This window comes from Ursus arctos, unplaced genomic scaffold (assembly GCF_023065955.2).
Source record: "Ursus arctos isolate Adak ecotype North America unplaced genomic scaffold, UrsArc2.0 scaffold_18, whole genome shotgun sequence".
Classification (NCBI taxonomy): domain Eukaryota; kingdom Metazoa; phylum Chordata; class Mammalia; order Carnivora; family Ursidae; genus Ursus; species Ursus arctos.
Genome location: NW_026622852.1, coordinates 26,396,361 through 26,417,464, shown reverse-complemented (window position 1 = coordinate 26,417,464; position 21,104 = coordinate 26,396,361). Strand labels below are relative to the sequence as shown.

General features: G+C 48.3%; 1 protein-coding gene across 2 annotated transcripts; it reads right to left on the bottom strand.

Annotated features, from left to right (window-relative positions):
- Positions 1 to 559: 559 nt before the first annotated feature.
- CLTA (clathrin light chain A) lies at positions 560 to 20,598 on the bottom strand. Of its 2 annotated transcripts, XM_044386814.3 has the most exons (6): positions 20,253 to 20,589; positions 14,499 to 14,536; positions 12,406 to 12,523; positions 7,507 to 7,618; positions 1,973 to 2,008; positions 560 to 1,002 (listed from the first exon to the last, which is right to left on the bottom strand). In XM_044386814.3, the coding sequence occupies exons 1-6, from the start codon at positions 20,467 to 20,469 to the stop codon at positions 831 to 833; spliced, it is 693 nt and encodes a 230-aa protein (XP_044242749.1). In that variant the 5' UTR covers positions 20,470 to 20,589; the 3' UTR covers positions 560 to 830. The 2 variants fall into 2 exon arrangements, with proteins under 2 accessions (XP_044242749.1, XP_026362021.1); XM_026506236.4 differs by lacking the exon at positions 1,973 to 2,008 and having other exon boundaries at positions 20,253 to 20,598.
- Between the last annotated feature and the right edge of the window lie 506 nt (positions 20,599 to 21,104).

Sequence of the window (21,104 nt, the reverse complement as noted above, 5' to 3'; positions counted from 1 at the left end):
GAGCATATGAGATCTAGGGCTAGAAATGTACTCATTTATTTAAATAACCACATGTGCTTACTGTATTGGCCAGTGAGGCCTGGTTGAAGGCTCTGACAAGTGAAATAGGAGCAGACTTGCTAGCGCTGGCACAGACCGTGTGTCCTGTGGGAATCCAGAGTAATGGGACTAGCCGCAAAGTAATGCCACCCTGATTCAGGTTTACTGGCTGAATCTGAAGGAGTAATACATACCCAGAGAGACCCCTGCTGAAAAATACTATCCAAGCCCTTCAAGTAGGGGACAGTGACAAGAGCCAGCTGGGAGAAAATGTCTGGGCTGGTGAGGGGATTCCCAGCTCTATCCCAGCTGGGCAACGAGAGATTAATTTTTAGCCATGGAACTCCCCTTTGCAAATGGAAACTTCCGTAGAATCCTACTATAGATCGTAGTAACTTGGAGCTCTCTTCGTTCAAGTCAGGCGTGGACCTTCAGTGGCTGTGCCGCCTTGTCCTCGAACTGGTAAAAGGAAATTCTCCATCCCTGCAGCAGGTCTTGAAGTCAATAATGAAGCTTCATGTTTATTGTTTGAAACAAATTTATTCTCAGAATAATGCACAAAAGTAGAGGTTGAGGCTACCTTTGGGAGGCTTCCCCCCCTTCCTCCCCCTCCTCTCTGACTGCCAGGGAGAACAGAGTTGAAGGAAACATGCAATCACAAACAATGATCAACTCTAAAGACAAAAAGGTTTGGTCCAAAAGAACTCAACATAATTAATCCAATTACTGCGCAGAGCTTCACTGAGTGGGAGTAAGCTACTGCAGACGTAGTGTCTCCACAGGGCGGCTCCTCAGTGCACCAGGGGGGCCTGCTTGAGGGAGATGAGGACAGAGCGCATGCGGGAGACGTCTTTGGCCTGCTTGCTGGACTTGGGGTTAAAGTCACACAGCCGGGCCACCCGTTCCCACTCAGTGCCTGGGGACGACTCGTCTATGTCGTTTACAAAGGCTTCTTCTGCTGCCCTGGAAGCAACAACAAAGTATGTCGGTTTAATGGAGAAGCCCTCGTGAGCTACCTGGCGGCTGCCTTGTTACAGAAGTAACTGCCTCTTCACGCCTGACTTAATGGCATTCTGCTTTTCCAAAGAGTAACAGCCCCTGGCTCAGCTCAGACTCGGGAGCAGACACGTGGCCAGTTCTCCTAGGCACAGAGGGCCCGGACCGCCGTGTAAAATGTTGGAATACAGGTGTTTGGTTCAGGGCTCACTCTCTGTCTCTGGAGACACAGAGCATTACCAAAGCAAGTCCTCAGCCGGCTATGCACGGCCTTCGTCAGCGGGAGCCAAGCAGCAGGCCGGGCAAGAGTGTGCACAGTTTATGTTGGGCTCTACTGAGTTTCAAGTGAATTGAGAGACTTCTCAAAAGCCCACCGGTCATTGCACGATAGCCTCTGGATTTATTCCTAAGGCTGGAGAGAAACAGGGCAGATCAAAAGGAATTCAAGACACAGCTCCCATGCGAGCAGGCACTAGAGACTAAAGCCATTCTGGAAGGGGGTTTGTTAGGACATTCTCCAGGTGAGCTGCAAGTTGGCTGTTTTCCCTCCAGCCAGGTGCCTTGGGCCGCTCAGGGCATGTTCTGGAAGAGGTGGGCGCCCAATGGCTGAGGAGCCAATCAATGTTAGCTGCTTTGGGGTACAATGCTGCTCCAACATTCTTTCAGGTCAAGGTCAGCCCACCCCCCCGCTGGGAACTAACTGGTGGGAGCTCAGCCCAAAAGGACAGTGGAAAGAGGAGGAAGACACACTCTATTCATCTACTCCGACAAGCATCACGGGCAAAGCGAAAGCGATGGAGATGACTGGTCTGCGGGGACGGAGGGGTGGCACTCTCACAGGGATGGCCGTGGCGAACACTGCTGAAGCCCGGAGCCACTACGACACTGCGACTTCATGGCACACACAGTTAGGGGCAGTGAGAAAGGTTTACTTAACTGTTCTAGGCTGTAGCAAGGATGGTTTATGTTTGTGCTTAAAGGTGAAGAGAAGAAAAGAAACGAGAGAAACTTTAGGTCAGATATAGAAAATGAGAATGAGCTCAATGCAGATGGTCAGTAAGCTAGACATGCCCTTGCCACTCCGTCTACACTTAGGAACGTGCAGCTGGCTTTGCTGGGCCACCCTGCTGCCCAGCAAACCCAGACTCGACCTTTCCAGTCTCCGTTTCTACTCCAGAGAGAATGTGCAAAAATCAGTCCAACACCACCTGTAAGTCCAGCATTTCACAAATCTCATCGCAAATGCATCTGGGGACCCAGGAAACCCCGCTCTGTATTCTAAAGGGACGAACGTGTCGAGGTCACAGGCCCTAAGATAAGCAGCTCTACAGCCATGAACCCATCGTCCACCCTTCCCACCAGTTACTCTTCCTTCTACCCTCATCTCCCTTATCAAAATAGAGTCCTAATTTGTGAGGAAACAGCAAGAACTGTTTCCAAGTCGTCTTCGGCAATACTGCTTTGAAAACAAGAGTCCTTAAATATTTTTCCAGAGAAGATACAGTTTTCTTTGGGGGGAAAAAGCCACCGTGGCCCATTATCAGACAGCTTTGGCTATATCGACCTTAAAAAGCTGGGGCTTCTTTGTGCCAAAGTGGGGGACAGGCATCAGAAGCACAGAGAAGCAATTACAGGACCCCCACTCCCCTAACGAGACCATCTCCTTTGCTCCCAAGGAAGCAGCAACCAACCCCACATGTTCTTCAGAAGAACCAAATGTAGAAAATACTGCCTCCATCACGGGCTCCCAAGCAGGGAGGCGGCAGTGGTGGCGGTGGCAGCAACAGCCCACCCCAGTCCCAAAGCCTTCCCCAACAAGGTCACAAATGACCCACATTTTAAATGGGAATCTGCTTCCTTGCCTCCAAAACCCCGAATGTGGGGGAAAAGGCTCTCAGAGTCAAAGGGAGTCACGCTTCTGCAAGACAGTCGATGGATCCTACCCCCAACCTTCTAACTCTTAGGCAGTCCCTAGAGTGCCAGTTTGAAATAACTTAGGAAGCAAAACAGCTTGTGACATAACAGGAGCATTAACTCTAAACAAAAAGTAGAATCAAAACAGGAAAAAGAATTAGTTTTGCAACATACACATAACCAATCACGTCAGCGAAGGGTTGTTTGTAGAAAGCTTCATCTGCCACCCTAGACAGCAAGAGGTCCAAAAGGCAGGCAAGCAGGCAGGAAAAAAGAGAGAACATTGAGAAGCAGAAACATCTCAAATCCATAATAGAGGCACGACTGTGCTCGGGGGCGCCGCTCCCAAGGCTCTGTGCTCCCCCAGTGAGGCTTCAAGCGCCGGAGACTCCAGCAGGCAAGGTTCCCACTGGCCTTCCCCCTGGGGAGTCTCCCGGTGAGCCCTGCCAAGTCCTTCCCGAACTCATCCCAGCCACAGCGAGCAGGTCTCGGCCCCCACTTCTAGGTAAGCCCTTCTAGAGCTACTGTGTCCATTCGATCCAGTCCTCAACGCTGACAACCTAGGGCACAGTGTTCTCATCGACGCTTCACAGATAAGGTAACAGGAGGCCTGGAGAGGAAGCAACCTGCTCAACCCTGGGTGGCAGGAGAACTCACGAGCAAGCCCGCCTGGCTCTTTCCGCGGGACAGTAATCCTGCTTCCCAGCTGGCGTGCGCTCAGGAAGCCGTGCCACCGCCCTGTCCGCTTCCATCAGTCTCACTAGGCATCACAGCTGCCAGACGCCAGACACATTCCACCACTTTTTATCTCGGACTGTCTGACTCCTGCTTCCCCACCCTGACTGAAGGGGATCGATTTTCAGTATTCTGGGAATAGATGTGGTCATTTCAAAGTCCCCACCTCAGAGGAAAAAGGTGCTGGACACAAGTGGTCTGGTGGAAAGAACTGCAGCCAAGGGTCTTGGCTCTGGCTTCCTGTCTGTCCCTGAAGATGCTGGTCTGCTCGGTCCCTGCCAGACTGGACTGCTGTCACAAGGTACAGCCCAGGAACGAGAACTTCACTTAACTGTAACTCTTACACCAGAAATGGGTCAAAATGGCAGGGCTCTGGGACAAAAAGGAAAGGGGGCATGCTGGGTGAAGAGTTTCCACCCCAGGGGACAGGCTGGCTTAGACCTTATTGCCCCAGGCCCACCCCATCCACTGTGGGTGGGTGGGGAACCTCCCTCCAGGAGTTTTACTCTATGCTTTGCCAGGCTGGTTTGGGGCACAGGAGCAGAAGGGACATTTATAACGACGCTCATGCCTGCTCATTAACCTAGGCTCACTTATTTATTTGACGGGAAATTCTAGTAATTTTATCGGTTTATTTTTAAACTCACACATAGCCTTCCTTCTTTCCCATTTTGGTTTATACATAGGTGGTGGTTTGTGGAAATTTAAAGAAAGCAAAAAGAACAGCCTGACTGTAACTCTAAGTGAGTCAGCAGGAAAACAGAGTTGTTTGTGGGCCGAATGAGTGGGCAGGGAAGGAAAGGCAGGCCAGCTTGTAAGCCCATAATCCTTTTAGTTTACACAGAGGGCTAAACGTAACCAACTTCAACCTGTGCGCGCTCCTAGTGAAGAAAATAAGGGTTGAAGTGACTCCGGTCAAGACATCTCGAAGACAACAAAAGCTTGAACGGCAGGCTTCCGCTCCTCTGCAGTGAGCCCCAACACTGAAGAACTGTCAGTGACAGCACAGCACCGTCCAGTTGCAGACAGACGGAGCGAGTGGAAAACCATGATCACTACAGGCGGCCCCTGTCTGTTCTTCACTCATCAGAGGGGCCTGAAAGCAACAATCCTCAGGGAAACGGGGCGAGGGGACGTGGGCCTGATCACAGGGTGCTCAAGAAGTGACCCACATAAAGAACCCCCAGTGGGCATGGAAAAAATGTTTGCCATCACAGAGAATCAGGGATTCCCAAACTTTTATAAGTCTTGAAAGAGATAAAAAGCACCAGAGCAACTGTAAAAGGGGAAAGGTTTCTGTCACAGTTTGGAAGGGAACGTGGTCTGGGCTGCTCTCAGGTCACTACTGTTCCGACTGGCTCCCATGGAAGAGTTTTTTCCCACAGGCTGTTACTAATAATTCATGGCTCTTGTGCAGTGATATTTGGGCCCCGAGTTGGGCTACAGGGAAGGAGATGCCAATTGCAGAGGGACACCAGACTACAGCTGCCATGAAGGCCAGACCCATCTGGCACCGGGCCTAGCACAGATGTGCGCCTAAGGTTTTAAGTCAGGGCATGTAGAAGGCAGGAGGCCTGATGATACACGGATAAAAACAGGCCCTTGCTCCCCACCATATCTCCTCTCAAACTGCTCGGCCTTAGCTTTGTGGTGCCTTAAACACCCAGCGGCGGCAGAAGTCATCCGGAGGACACATGCTTAAAACGAGCATTCTATTTTTCTCTTGATAGTCACTATTTACCTATAGACAGAGTTCTTTTACATACATAAACGGACTTACTCCTTTAGTCCCACAGCACGCTGTTTAGAGAGTCAAACACGGAGGGGGAGTGTCAGCAATGTCAAATTCTCCAGGGGAAGGGGTGTACCATTGGAAGAAGGCCCCCACAGTGGGTCCAAATGGCTCCCACCCCAGCCCGTGAAGAGTAAGCGGAATAAAGTGTCAAAACCATCCCTTCTATCCCGGAACTCTGGTGACAAAAGGCCAGCGTGCCACTAGTCTGACAAAGAGTCTGCCCTATGCTTCAAGGTTTCTTTCTGCAAGGCAAGCAACCTGCTTTGGGAACAGCCATACATTCCCCGTGAGTGGCAAGAGTAAGTCTCTTCCCCTCTCTGGAACTTGGGAGGTTCATCTATGAGACCATCCGACGCAACGTTCTACAATCCTAAGAAAGGTACCAAAGCCCTAAATCCGTGCCTGGAGGGACTAAACCGTGAAGACTGAGCTCCTAAAAACAGGTGTGCTTATTCGCTCCAAGGACAACGAACGCTGTATATACAGACAGCCCTTTCTCTACAGAAGGGATACAGTTCAGCAAAACTGCAATTAGAAGCTTATTCCCGACTCATTTTTTTTTTAAGTCTGAGAATCTATAGGTCAACTTGTTTACACATTAGGGATCCTGAACAAGGAGGGTCAGCCTGGTTTTACCAAGCACTTCAGGGCAGAATGACTCATGGGCAACCTGCCAGGATACACAGGGCCGCAGGGCTTGCACAAAGCACCCACTCAGCTCCCTTTAGAGCTCTGAACTTGTACCTGGGGTAAATCATCTTGAATGTGCAGAGAATGAAGCAGCCTGGACCTGTCAGCGCTTGAAACTGATCACAAGCTCAGGAGCAGCCCTGGTAGCGAATGCTTCCCTGAGCAACGGGACACCAAGAGCAGAGGGCGGTCCCCGCCATACCTATCACAGAGCCTCCCCCGGAACCTGAGAGGCACAGCTAGGGAGTACATCCCCCAGCCTGCCATCTGAGGGGCAGCTGACAGAACCAAGGATGGCCAACGAGAGACAGGCAGCTGAAGACTACCGCACAGAACGGTCCATCTGTTCTGCCGTAGCTGCCCCACAGTAAACAGCACAGGCGGGCTGGCAAAGCAGTCCGCTCCCTCTTTGCTGGCACATTTCCATCTAAGAGCTGCCAGAGGCAAGAGCACTTAAACCAACTTCTGCCTCTGAGGGCAGGAACCTAAGGCTTACAAACACCCCTGGCTCAGTCTAGCCTCTCTCTCCAGTGAGGTAGTGGAGTGACCACGGAGTGAGAGCTGGCCTCTGAACCCAGCAGGGCAGGCAAGCCATTGGCCCGCATCAAGGCCAGCAGTGCTGCCTTCACCCTTCTCTGAGCTACTTCCAAGGGGACTTTAAGCGTGGAGTAGTCAAGACTGCAGGTGCCGGTCAGTGGGGACAGAATGAACTTGGTTTCTCCCCACAACTACTTAATCTTCAGTGAGTGAGTCCATTCCGAAGAGCATTTTTAAAAAGTCAACTCAAGTTTTTCCTAGACACAGAAGTCCCCAGAGAACCCTTAATTCCGAAGCACCATATTGGAACGTCCTTGGCTACCCAATTACACACACGTTTCCCTGCTACCGGACCCCTCTGTAAAGCAGCTTTCAGAGGGCAGGGCTGTATCTAGGGGATGCGACATAACCAAGTCTATAATCATCTCAAAAGTACTGAGATCCTGTATATTCATGAAAGTGGCCCTTCATTTCAGGGTTACATTTCCACATTCCACATGAAGTAACTTTCCCAATAGCTGTTTCATGCTATTACATATCACACCATCACAAGCAATACAGAGTAACCAAACTCTTAGCTGAAGAGCTAAATTCACTACAACTGGGGTGGCTAAAGGACAGGCTGAATTATGCTCCCAAGACCCAAGAGACCTGCAACCTTTATGTTTCAAGTACTTTTTCCAAAACCTGCAAAGACATTTCACACTACAAGAGGCAGCATGTGAGAACGATCCTGGCTGTTAGGAATGAACGTGATTCAATCCTGGGAAGCAAGCAGTGCTAGCAGCGCCGGGACTGACCTGTTGTTTGCTTTTGTTTTCTGTAGCTGCTCGTCCTGCCTCGCGTACCACTCTTCTAGCTCCTTTATCGCTTTTTCTTTCCACTCTGCTTCTTGCTTCCGAGAATTGGCATCTTTGAAGGGAAGGAGAAGAAACACAAATGAGGCAAAACACAAACTGAAGTTTGCCCCATCAATTTCTTTCAGTCTCACTAAACTTACGGTGTGTGCGGGTTTGTGTCCGTGCGCGTGTGTGTGTGTGACAGAGTCAGGAAGGTAGACAAACTTCTGTTTTCCCTGTTTGTACCTACAGGCTGTGATCCCAGTGATTCTGTCTAAGCTGTTTCACATTTTCTCTCAGTCCACTGACATCTTAGTGGATTCACTAGTTTTAGGGTTTCTTTTGGGGGGGAGGAGGATACACAGAAAAAAGCCTTTGCGGGCACCAACTGGGGAAAACGCAGAGGATTTTTTTTTTTTTTTTGGAAGATTTATTTGAGAGAGAGCGCACGTGTACGAGAGCATGGTGGGGGGAGGGGCAGAGGGAGAGACAGGAAAGTCTCAAGCAGACTGTTGTGTGTGTGGAACCCGACTCGGGGCTCAATCCCAGGACCCTAAGATCACGACCTGAGCTGAAATCAAGAGGCAGGTGTCCCACCGACTGAGCCACCCAGGTGCCCCAGGAGGATTCTTTAATAATTATGCTGCCAATATTAGATCAGGGTGGACCACTGATACTAGAAAATCTTTGAACAAAATCTTCTCACAAACAAAACATCCCAACTCTGCCAATGGATGGTTTTGTAAAACACAAGGTCGCACTCTCTTAACTGAACATGGCAGAAGCACTGGTATGAAGCAGAAAGCTAATGTTAAAATTACCAGAGGTAGAGAGGATTCAGGAACAAGGGAACAGCAGAATATAGATGTTAAGAGTTGAAGGGGACCACAAAACATCTATTCTTGCTCAGATTACAGAGTGAGTTTGTGGCAGAGCTAGGACAGAACTAAAGAAGCTCTAATGGAGAGGACTGCAGGGGGTTGAGGTGGGGTGGGGAAACCATTAACAGTTATCCAGAAGGTTCTAGAATGAGAGAGCACACACAAACTTAGCAGGTTTACCAGGCTGGAGTCTCAAATATGACAACTAGCTAAAGAGACCAAGTCAGTAGATAGCAAGACATAGAAATGCAGGTCATAGCTACTATGCGGTTGACATCTGAAGTTACCCTGAGACTTTACTTGAAACACGTTCTTAAGGACATCCTCTCTGGCAGGTGTTTTCTAATAGAAGTCTCATTTAATCTTTACAAAAATCCTGAGAAGGTAAACTCTAGACCCATGTTCAGCCCTGAGAAAAACGATAGCTCAGAAAGTCTGAGTAACCCTTCCTAAGGTAAGTGGCAGAGCTAAAATTCAAACCCAGGTCTGACTCTGAAGCTTACAGGTTCTTACTTCATTAAGCTGCCTCCAAAGGGAGGGACAGAAAAGAAAACAAACCCAGAAAACAATCACAAGATGTGACTAGAAGGTGGTCATAGTGATCCAGACAAGAGTTTGGACAGTGCAAGGCGGAGCCCAACCTGTAACTGGCTAAGTAGGAAGCAGTGGTGGCGGCGGCGAGTCACCCCTTGAAGGGACGCAATGAAGCACTTAGGGCCTTTCAAGATCTTACATAACAACCTGCAGAGGGCTGTGTCTGTAACTACAAGAAATTGCTTGTCAGCAGCTAGAAACTCCCCCAAAGTTTCAGATTGTAAAGAACCGGTTACCCTGTTATTTATCAAAAGTGACCTATCACTCAATTTTTTTTTTTGAGAATGGGGGGGCACGAAGGGAGAAGAGAGTCTTGAGGCTACACGCCCAGCTTGGAGCCTGACATGGGGCTCAATCTCACAAGCCTGAGATCATGACCTGAGTCACCCAGGCGCCCCACTCGGAATTCTTTTACTCAGACTTCCACTGAGAGTCAAGTCTATACAGCAGACTTCTGATATGCGTCCATGGCACGAAGCAGAGGGGGAATGGAGGGTGCGAGGATGCGGTGGGAGATGCTATGGGCTGGCACTGCATGTGGACAAGAAACCACAAAATACTAGGGTTAAAATCTCCTTTTCAAGAATGGTGAAATTACTTCTGGAACATTACTTTTGATTGGAGAGTATTTCCTTATAGTCTAAAGATGATTTTTTAAAAGTTTATTACACTAGGAACAAAAAGCACAGAAATTTAGCTCTGAAAAATTAATCTAAATAAAAACTGTAACCATCTACACAGATTGTAGATCTTGCAGAAAACCATCCCTTTAAATTGTCTTCTTGCTTTTACAGATATTTGAAAAGCAACACTGGCAATAAGAATTTAGAATTCTGGGACATCTGGGTGGCCCAGTTAAGCGTCTGCCTTCAGCTCAAGTCATGGTCACAGGGTCCTGGGATCGAGCCCTACATCGGGCTCCCTGCTCAGCAAGGAGCCTGCTTCCCCCTCTCCCTCTGCCGCTCCCCCTGTCCCCTGCTTGTGCGCTCTCACTCTCTCTCAAATAAATAAAATCTTAAAAAACAAAAATTTAGAGTTCTTAAATGCTTAGCTCAGTAGGACGAAGATCCAAGCGACAATACAATCTCTGCACGTGGGCAGAAGAGGGCGAGAAGGCTGACAGTCCCTAGAGAGCAGGCGCACTGACAGCCGTCTTCTTGGGCCGTCCTCCTTACTGTTCGTGGAAAAGAAAACTGTGAGAACGCAGTCAGCAGCTAAGCTGAAAACCACGCACACTGGTTCTCTATTTTTAGCATCTTGTGCTTTCTCACAGTTCTTGCAAAGGAAAAAGATGAAACTGAAGAAACACCTAGTTCACAGACCAATTTAATTCAATTCCAAAGCCAAATGTTTGATTTCAGAAAAGCATCCTGAGTTAAGAAAACAGCACTTCATGGAATATTCCCACAGTGCCCAAGCTGATCACTGGAGGGGGGGAAAAGGCAATTTTTCCAGACACCAAAGTGACCAAAGTGTACTCTTTCCACAGAGAAGACAACTTTGCTAAACTTGAAAGAGAAAAGAGACAAGTTCTGTAACATGACAAATACTAGCGGCGTCGTCCTGCCTCTCTGCCCACTCAGAAGAGAGACACAAAGAACAAGCCAAGACTGAAGCTACCAGCACCATGAAGACAATCTTCGTCTTTTTAAAGCTGCACGGTCCAGTACAGGAGCTGCTAGCCACGTGCGGCTATTTGTTAATATTAAATTAAAAATTCAGTTTCTCAGTCATACTAGTCACATTTCAAGTGCTTAACAGCCACACGTGGCTAGTGGCTGCCGTACGGGCAGCACAGATCTGTAATATTTCCTTCAAAGAAACTACTGCTGGACAGTGCCATAAAGGCTCCAACAGAAACGTGCCCTGCGGCTTTCAGAACAAATCAGTTGGGCCGGAGAGAGAACAGATTTGGCACCACCTGGGCCGCACTTCTACGTGTCAGTTAATCCCATGTGAAGAACAAGGAATCAAGTTTTTACTAATTCAGTGGTTCCCAAGAAGGACTAAGAATACTGCCATTGTGGGTACACAGAAGAACATCATTATTTCCAGATATACAATAAAATATTTAGGCATGAAATAGATGATGTATCTGCAAGTGGATCAGAAATGTGTGTGTTTAAAACATAATACATACATACATGCTTCATTTACATAAAGATACCCCAATATGGCAAAATGTTAATCACTGACTCTAAGGGGGTGCACATAGGCTCATTTTATTCTTCAACTATTTAGTGTTTGAAATTTTATTTCAAGTTTTAAGTAATCTCTACACCCAATGTGGGGCTCGAACTCATGACCCCAAGATCAAGCGCTGCACGCTCTACCAACTGAGCCAGGCAGGCACCCCTGCATTAGAAATTTTAATAAAGGGGGCGCCTGGGTGGCTCAGTTGTTAAGTGTCTGCCTTCGGCTCAGGGTGTGGCCCCAGGGTCCTGGGATCGAGCCCCACATCGGGCTCCTCCCCTGGGAGCCTGCTTCTTCCTCTCCCACTCCCCCTGCCTGTGTTCCCTCTCTTGATGGCTGTCCGTCTGTCAAATAAATAAATAAAATCTTTAAAAAAATTTTTTTTAATAAAGAGCTGAGACAAGAATCCCCGCTGGCTGTATCTCCACACTGTGCCACACCCCTGCAACCCACCTATGTACAGATACCGAGTCTCCTGATTTTGACCAAGAGCCACGCTCCACACACGCAGTTCCTCACCAAAGGCCAGGCCAGCCGGCACTGATCTCGGTGGGACGGCGTATACGACCAGCAACGTGGCTGAAGGGACGGAGGGGCGTGGACTATGAAGCAGGGCAGACGTAAGCCCTGTGTGATTCAAAAACTTATTCTAGGATTCTTACTTTCCTCACTCACAAAAACAAAAACTTAGCTTACAGGGATATTAGAGTAAGAAAGCCAAATTGTACATGCTTCCTAATATACTTCACATTTTCTTCTTAAAGTGTTCCCTTAAGTTCAGCCTAGAAATGATAAATGGACTTTGAAGTCTCTCGCACGGAGACCTTCAAGTATACATAACACTCTCATAAATACCATCTCAGACTAACCCTGGAGTTGGTAACGCTCATCTTACCCCACAGATGAAGAAACAGACTCTGCAAGGTCTGAACCACCAAGTGTTCACAGCACCGCTCTGCTCGGCCCGAGGGGATGCCCGTGGTGGTGGCTCTCTGAGCTGCCCTAGCCCTCACAAAACGGCCTGTTATTAAGCATCTGCCTGGGGGTGGCCTTGTGACCCTCAGCCTGAGGAAAAGATCTTCCCAAATACTAGACAAGGACATTACGGCTAATTCCAATTAAAAAGGGCTAAGAGTCAAGGTCAACTATTCCACTGAAAACAGACACCCAAAGATAGAAAAAGATTCCTTACCAAGGGCTTCCAAGCGTTCCGTCTGCTCTTCTCTCCATTTACGGATACTTTCAGGCTCTGATTGCAATCGATCCACTTGTGAAATAGCTGCGTAACTGTCTGTTGGACCATTACTCTCCTTAACACAAAACACAGTTGTGTTCTATCAGTACCAGACACGCCTTCCCGAAATGCGCCTCACCCTCAGCAGAACACCCCGGTTATGCACTGACGGCTGTTGTAAAATGTTCAAGGATTACCTTAAAAGCAACGACACCACCTTACAGGCTCATAGGGAGTTCTCAACATTACTGCACATAATCCTTACAATCCACAAGGGAGGCAGAGTAGTTGTTACCCTGCCTGTTAATAACTGGGACAGAGTGGGAGAGAGGAAAGAGGGGAGGTGAGTCATGGACTTACTAGGAAACAGTGTTAGCAGTTTTAGTTTCCTCACTTAACACACAGCTTATGTGGGATCTTCAAGGTAACAAAGGTAAACTGCACAGCAAGGCCTAGAACCTAAAACTTCTAAATGCTATTAAACAATGCAGGAAAAAGAGCACCTGATACCACCTAACCAAAGTATGTGAATTCTGGGTAAAAGGGAGTCCAAAAGAAAATGTGCAGTCACTGCAGTCACACCAAGGAAAAGAACAGAAAGGCAAGCAAACAGGAGTCACAAGGGTGTGTGTGGGGGGGGCAGATTCTTTATAGTGGTAAGGTCTGACGGCTAATAAACTGACAAAACTCAAACAGAATTTAATCTCTACAAATTTTTTCACCTGTTGAACTAGGGAATAAATTCCAGGTTCACCTAACCAGATTATAAAAAGATGGAAGAATGACAGTATTAGTAACTAACTTACTGACGCTTTCCATGCATCAGGCACATAAAAGCTTTATGTCCCAAGCAGCTTGCAGTTTTTATTTCCATTTCACATCTGGGGGGACTAAGCCGAGGCACAGATCCAATTCACAGCTAGTAAGAGGTAGAGGCCGGATCTGAACCCCATTCTGTCTCACTCTAAGGGCTAAGCTCTAAACCAGGCGCGGGAAACTAGAGTCTAGGCCAGCTGCCTGTTTTTGTAGTTAGATTCGACGGGAGCACAGCCGTGTGCACCCGCATACGTACTGTCTACGGATGCTCTCACATTACAGCAAGAGCAGTCTGACATAGGCCTTATGACAAAGCTTAAAATGTTTACTATCTGGTACTTTACGAAAAAGTTAGTCCATCCTTGGTTTAAACCAATTAGACTAACATCCTCCCTGCCAGTTAACTGGTTGAGAGATGGGCAGAAACCCACACATAAGCAAAGCACTATGCTATTTCCCCAGGCTATAGTGACTACTTCCAGTTGGTCCAGAAGGAAATGCAAGATTTTTGTGGGGTGGTTGGGAGAAGAGAGAAAGCCCCATCTTGTTCTAGATAACATGACATGCACATGAGAAGCCCAGATGTGCTGTAGTCACTTGACCACCAAGAAAAATGCTTGAGCACAAAAACGCACACTCGGCAAGCAGAGCGAGAGTCCTAGGGGAACTGAGTCAGAGTCCTGGTCCAAGGACACTTCAATTATAAAAACTGGTAAGACTTTTTGTGTTTAAGCTAATCTGAGTCGGGCTGGCAATACGGAGGGGAAACAACGGCAGTCACCGCAAATCCCAGCCCCCTCTCCTCCAGTACAGTCTCAGCGGTTCAAATATCCTGGCCCCACTGCATACCAGCTTTGTTACTTTTAAACTACGTTGTGCCTCAGTTTCTTCATATGTAAAATAGGATACAGGTCCCCCAGGTTGATGAGAGAATTAAAGAGTAAATATAAGCAGTGCCTGACACAGCCCATGGCACACAGTGTTTAAATCAGCCACTGCTATCATCGTCACCATAAGGCTGCTCATTTCTTGAGAATAAAATCAGTATACTAGGGCCACGTCAGTAACATTTTAAAGGCATGATCAACGTCACTTCTCTTCAAATCCTTCCATTTAATCAGGTAACATACCCAATACTAATACATCTAGGAAAGTCAAAGGAGTAAGGTCCTTTCTAGGTCAATCAATTCAAATCACAGGAAAGGAAGACTTAACATAATCAGAGTACTCTGTACCTGGTAGTACTCGCCATTCATCACTCCATCCACAGCATCTGCAAGACATAAAATTTCGGTCCGTCAGTCAGGACTAGTCAAATGCTGGGCCAAAGCATTACAGAGTCTACTACGGTCCCATCTGCTGCAGGGACTGTGCTACGCACTAGACAGAACAATGAACGACTTCCTGTTTAATGAAACCAAGATGTGCTTATACACAAATTACTTCACCAAAAGGTGGACAAATCTGGGCCAAACCCCCAGTTCAAAAGCTTTTTGATCTTTTGCCCTAGAGAGAGAACACACGGATGCCTGGTAGAAGAGTCTCAGAGAGAGCCTGTTTCTCTATGACAGTTCTGGAGAAGGCAAAGGAAAACTGGGGCCTGGAATCAGTGAGCAAGAACATGCAGCTTCGTGTTCAAACCAAGGTGCTTTCTTGGGGGTCAGGACTCTCCATCCCGTACCTGTAGACCTAAGGGTCTATAACTGAGATTTCTTGGGCTAATTCCTCTAGACACCTGAACTAGTCTGGGATAGTAAGATTTGGGCACACCAAATTAAGTCAGTATTTTCAAGGATGCAAGTCACAAAAAACTCAGCGTGGTGTATGATCCAGCCTCACTAGCACAATTCATTCACGTGCTCAATGAGAAAGCCCATCTTGAAAAATGTGGAAATGGTGCTTTTTAGTAAGACCTAGAGACCATCAACCCATATGGTACAAAATGGTGGTCCACAGTCGGAACATATTTAAAACACACACTATTAAGTCAGAAAATTTCACACATTCAGGATGTCTAGGTTTTGGGGTGAGGGCAGGCAGACAGAATTCTGATCTGGCAATCTTGGGCCTGCGTGAGAGGAGGGCAGCCTTTACATACAGTACACTCTGTATGTCTATCTGCCAGGACCCCAGTCCCCACCCCTCCTTTTTTAACCCATTCTGAGTCTCAGTAACTCAGCTACCTGACGACCCTGAGAAGTCTGCGTCCTCAGCCCTGCCCTGACCCACAAGCCATCACGAGGAGGCGGTCTGTAGAGGGCTGCCTGCTATCCCTCTGGGGTGGCTGCCCTGCCTTCTTTTGAAAGCCCTGATACAGGCACCATAAAGATTTAGCTTCTGCCTACACATTCTGGACTCTGGATCTGTTGGGTGACCCATCCTACCTCCTCCTCCCCTTCCTCCCCCTCCCCCTCCCCCCACTACCACCACCACCACCTACTACTTCCATTATTTTGTCCTTTTTTTCAAACTACTTCAAACTATTTATTTGTCCAATTTTCCCCCCCAAACTTACTGCATGGGTGGGATAGGGAAGATGAGAGGAGAGATGCACCTAGTACCCAAAAAAACTAATAGAAGTATTTGGGGGGCATATTTAATTGCTCCTCGGTAATAAATTCCTTCATCTAGAACCGCTAGCACAGACTGTGCCCAGCGGGCAGCACCTGGAGCAGCCCGGCGTGGTGACACCATGCTGGTCGTCCTGAAGGCCCGCCAGCAGCTGACCTTCAAGACAGAGATTCCTGGGTCACAGGATAGACATTTTATTTTTTATTTTATTTTTTTATTATGTTATGTTAGTCACCATACAGTACATCATCAGGTTTTGATGTAGTGTTCCAGGAGTCACTGTTTGCGTAGAACACCCAGTGCTCCATGCAATACGTGCCCTCCTTAATACCCATCACCGGTCTATCCCAATCCCCCACCGCCCTCCCCTCTGAAGCCCTCAGTTTGTTTCCCAGAGTCCATAGTCTCTCGTGGTTCATTCCCCCTTCCGTTTACCCCCGCCTCTTCATTCTTCTAAATACCAACCACTTGCCCCCTTTTAGTGTCTCATTTATATTACCACCATCAGCACATGACTGCCCCGTTTCTCAGACACTTAGTGATAGTAAAGACTAGTTTTAGGTTTTTAAATTTTTGCTAAGTTGATAGCAAGGAAAAAACTTAAGGCGGCTTTGCCCCGCAGATCTTTTTCTTGTGAGGTAATCATGTAGCTGACATCTGATTTTCTTTACCGAATTATCTGAGTTTTGCCCATTTTTCTGCTATCTTTTGATCTCTTCACTTTTCTATTGTCTTCTCATATTACAAATATTTCCCCATTGTCATTTTATATGGTTTCTTCTGGTACTAACAAAAATGCCTCTCTTTAATCCCCTGGGATTTATTTTTGTGTAAGGTAGGAAAGAGGGAGATAATTTTGACTCTTAGAGCTTATAATGGCTAGTACGGCCAGGCCTAGGCCTTAATTCTGGTTAATATATTACATTTAACACACCAAATATCCAGTTAATATATTCCAGCCCAGGGCCATTCCCAATAGGAAAGCCTTTGATCACCACTCCATACAATTCTCCTCCCATCCCTCCTCCTAAGTCACAGGCTGCCTGCCTGCCCTTCAGGACGGAGGACTCATCCAAACCCACCAGCAAGTGCCTTGAGCTCTTACTAGTTACTATACTGACATTCAACTGGCCCAAGTCAAAGAACTGCCTGTTGCTGCAAAACATGCAGAAAGACATCTAGGGCCTTGATTTATTGGGACAACGAAGCTAAGCAGCCCGATGTTCCAGAAGGAAACCTTCTAGGGCATTTCAGGAACTCCAGAGAAAAACAAGGGCCAGAATCAGTTTTCAGAGAAGACATTTTGTCCCAAGCCCACCTTCGACTTCCCATGGTGCCATCCGCTGAAAGTCAAGCAGACGTGGGTCTGAATACCAGTGGAGACAGGTATTAGCTTGCCGCCTTAGGAGCACTGCTTAACCTCCACGACGGTTTCTTACCTGAAATAGGACCCCACTACTTCGCCTGCGGCCACTGCGTGCACCTGCGGCTACAGAGAACCGGCCGGCGGTCAGTGCATAGCACTCATCACCAAGCATGAGACTTGCCGAACTTCTCTCCACCACGGCTACCTAGAAGATTACTCCCCTCCTCCAGGCTTTCCTTTAATTCATGTGCCTCTCTTCCTCCTCCAAGGAGAGACTTGTCAGAAACAACAAACGGCGCCTCACTGCCATACTCTCAGCAGCTCCTTAATCACCTCTTTTTCTCCTCCCTCCTCAGCCCTCGTAAGTGAGGGCTTTTCAGCAGCTCTACTTACGCTGCCTCCTTCCTGCCTACTTGTTCTTCCTCAGTATCTGAGCCACTTCACTCAGCTGCTCACCTCCCACCTCTAGACTTCCCGCTCTTCTCCAGGCCTCGTAACAACCGAAGGAGTCACCCGAGGCTTGGGCTCTGGTTTCTGCCTGCTCCCGTCCTTCCGGGGAGTTTTCCCCAAGGCTGCTCCTCTACCCGTTAGAGCCTCCTGCCAATGCATCTCCGCATAGTAACACATCAGACACAGGGCTCCCTCCTAAAATCTTTTTCCTCAGCACACCCGAAGGCCTACAGGCTTTGTAATGCCTCTCTTCTGACTCCCATGGAGTAACAGCATAGCCAGGTACTGCGGCAGTAATATACCAAGTACTGTGTGTAAGCACTTCACAGGTACTAATGTAATCCCAGTGACCTACGTGGTCTCCATCTGTACCCTGTACAGACGAACAACCTAAGGCAGGGCGGTGGTGGTTACCTAAGTTGCCTGAGACCACAAAGTTAAACTTACACTCAAACGGTCTAGGACAGCACAGAACCTTAACCACTAGAGTGCATCTTTTCAAGGAAAGAAAGGAAAGTGTTCAACTAGTTCTCTAATCCCCAAAGGAAGTGCTGACCACAGCACTACCGCCAACTTCAACGACGCTGTCAGAGGTCTGGCTTTAAATCACTAAATGCTTAGTTCACTAAGAAAGTCCTTCCTAGAAACTAAGTCAGCAATCACCCCTTCCTTCCCTTTGCTGAAAGCTTAATGCACAAGGGACCTGTGTATCCAACTCTAGCCTCTCCCTTTACCTCTCCAAACTGCCCATCCTCAACATGTGTCATTTCTCTACAAGACTCTTGGACCTGGTATTTTTGTGCATTCCTTCGTAAGTATCCACTAGGTGCCAGACACCCTGCTAGGCACTGGGGATACAACTGTAAGCAAGACAGGACAGTTTTCTAATTACGGGTCCTGATTCTCCCAACTCTGGCCTACCCAAGGCAGCCACACTGCCTTTCAGAAATGACAATCTCTTGTCCCGTGATCCCCCTGCTGAAACAACTGCAACAGCATATGGTACAGTCTACGGGTAGGGAGACCGGGGGGCGTAGCTAAGAAACTGCCCTTTTTTCTTAAGCAAGTCATTTCTCTGCAGGACTCGTTTTCTTATATTAAATGAGGAAAGTAAACTAACGATCTAAGAAGTAAATTTTATGATTCTCAAGCAAATGTTAATAAACACCACCCAACAACAAAACCCTACGGACTTAAAGCCAACTTCACCCCCCCCCCCCCCCCCCCCCCGGCCACAACCCGGTTCAGTCCAACCTGCTTGCTGTAATTCGCATTTTCAGGTGTATCATGTTCTCGTGTAAATTTTTACCGGGCGGGGGGGGGGTGCTAATTTGCTTAGGAGGTTAACATTGTGCAGCAATAAAAACTCAGAGGCTGCAAATGAGCAGTCTCCCTACCCCTACTCACAAAAAATGGTTGCGCCTGGCTGGCACAGTAACTGAGATTTCGGAGTCTGAATGCTTTCATAAAGTACAACTCCAGTGCACCAAAACCTCACTCTCCACCACTCCACAGTCTCTCATTCCCAGCAGGTTTCTCTCACTTATGTTATCTGCCTGGCTCCTTAAGGTTTGAGGTTAGAGTAGTACAAACACTCCCATCTGCCCCATCAGTGCCCTATTCTCCTTTAATTAGAATTTTTTTTTTTTTTAAGTAAATGAAAACCCAGGTCTCGTTTCTTCCAGATAATTTCTTACTTCCCCCATTCTACTGAATAGGTCTCTTCCACTCATCTTTTCCTCCCACTGTAATTTGAAGCATCACACACAGGTAAGGCATTCAGAGGTCAAACTGGCATGCTACTGCTCGTTTTTTGTTGTTTTGTCTTTGCTTGAGTTTGGCTGGGAGAAGGCCACACCACATTCTCTATTCACTTTTTGGAAGGCTAGTTCAGGCTAATCTTAAATTCTGCTTAGGCAACACTGCCAACACCTCTAGTTCCTAGAGGAAGTAGAGCTCTAGAAATCCCGGCCATAATCCGTTCGACAAATGGGGAAACTCTTACCCTTCTTTGGCTGGAGTTTCTTACTCCAGGATTAGACCACCTTCCTTGAGTTCCCTATTCACGCCTCCTTTCCTCCCCATCATCCAACATTCTGTACACCTGACGTGTTTAAATGCTGAATTGCACTCCCGTTTTTGTTTGTATATCTCAAAAACGATGCCAGTATTCTCATTTTTTTTTTTTTCTGCCCTCCTTTCCTAATAACTGCTTCTATGCCGGGCTCACGCTTGCCTTTAAGTCTGGCCAAACTGCGCCAATGCGGCTGTGTTTCAGAGGCCAGTCTCAAAGCACAGCAAGTGCTCACTGAAAAGTTCCTCAACTGAACGGGCTTCTTCGAGCTCTTCAGCCTGACTGTCACCCTATTTTCTTCGCTTTCTAGCTCTGCCCCGTCCGGGAGCACTCAAACATACTCGTACCACTGAGTAGGCTCCCCCAACCTAGGTTTCTGCTATGACGGGGCCAGGGTCTCTTTCCTCCTTGCACTCTTCCTTAACCTCCCGGTTCAGCAAGAAACAAGAGTTATACAGAGCCCTCAGACCCACTCTGGGCGGAGTTTCTATACAAGCCCTCCCGTCCCAAACGCGGCCGCACTCTCACCCGGACCCCCTGGCGGCTCGCCGTGCGGCTGGGGCCCGGGGGCACCGCCGTCCAGGATGGCGAAGGCCTCATCGTTCTCGATGCCCGCAATCTCGCTCTCTTGCTGCGCCAAAAAGGCCGCGGCCGGGTCTTCTTCGCCGGCACCAGCCACCCCGTTCCCCAGCGCGGGGCCGCCGGGAGCACCGGCAGGAGCGCCGAAAGGATCTAGTTCAGCCATAGCGGGCAGTTCAACGGCACGGACACCGACGTCGAGAGACAAGCCAACCGACCCACCGACACCGCGCCCCGCAGCGGCAGCTGTGGCGGCGACCGCGATCCGACAAGCGGGAGGCGGAAGCGGAAACCCTGCCCCTATATCCGGTTGGTGTAGGCGGTGTTGGAGAGCCGAAAGGGTAACAACCAATCAGAGGACAGCGATAGTTCAAGAACTACCCAATCAACTGGGGGAGGGGCGGGCCCCCGAGGAAAACTCGTGACTCGGGCCGCCGGGGCTGGGAGGTGGTGAGCCCAGCAAGGCCCAAGGGAGGCGGAAGTGGCTTGACTTAAAGCAGCCTTCCCCGCCTGGCCTTTGGGGCTGCCCTGACCCTGGACTGCCGCCTCTGAGGAGACTCAAGTGCCAAAGCCGGAGGTGAGATGAAGTGAGGGCGGCAACGATCGATTGGTCGGCTACCGAGGAGGCAAGCTACTTACGCTTTCTGAACCCCCGTTTCCTCGTTTCTAAGATGGGAACGAGAATCCTGCGCTGCTTCCCTCCCAGGCCCCTTGGGAAGACTGAATCCTTTCACGGCTGTGTACTGGCTTTATTAAAAATTTTGTGTGTGTTAATTCATTCACCCAGCCTGGATTATTTTC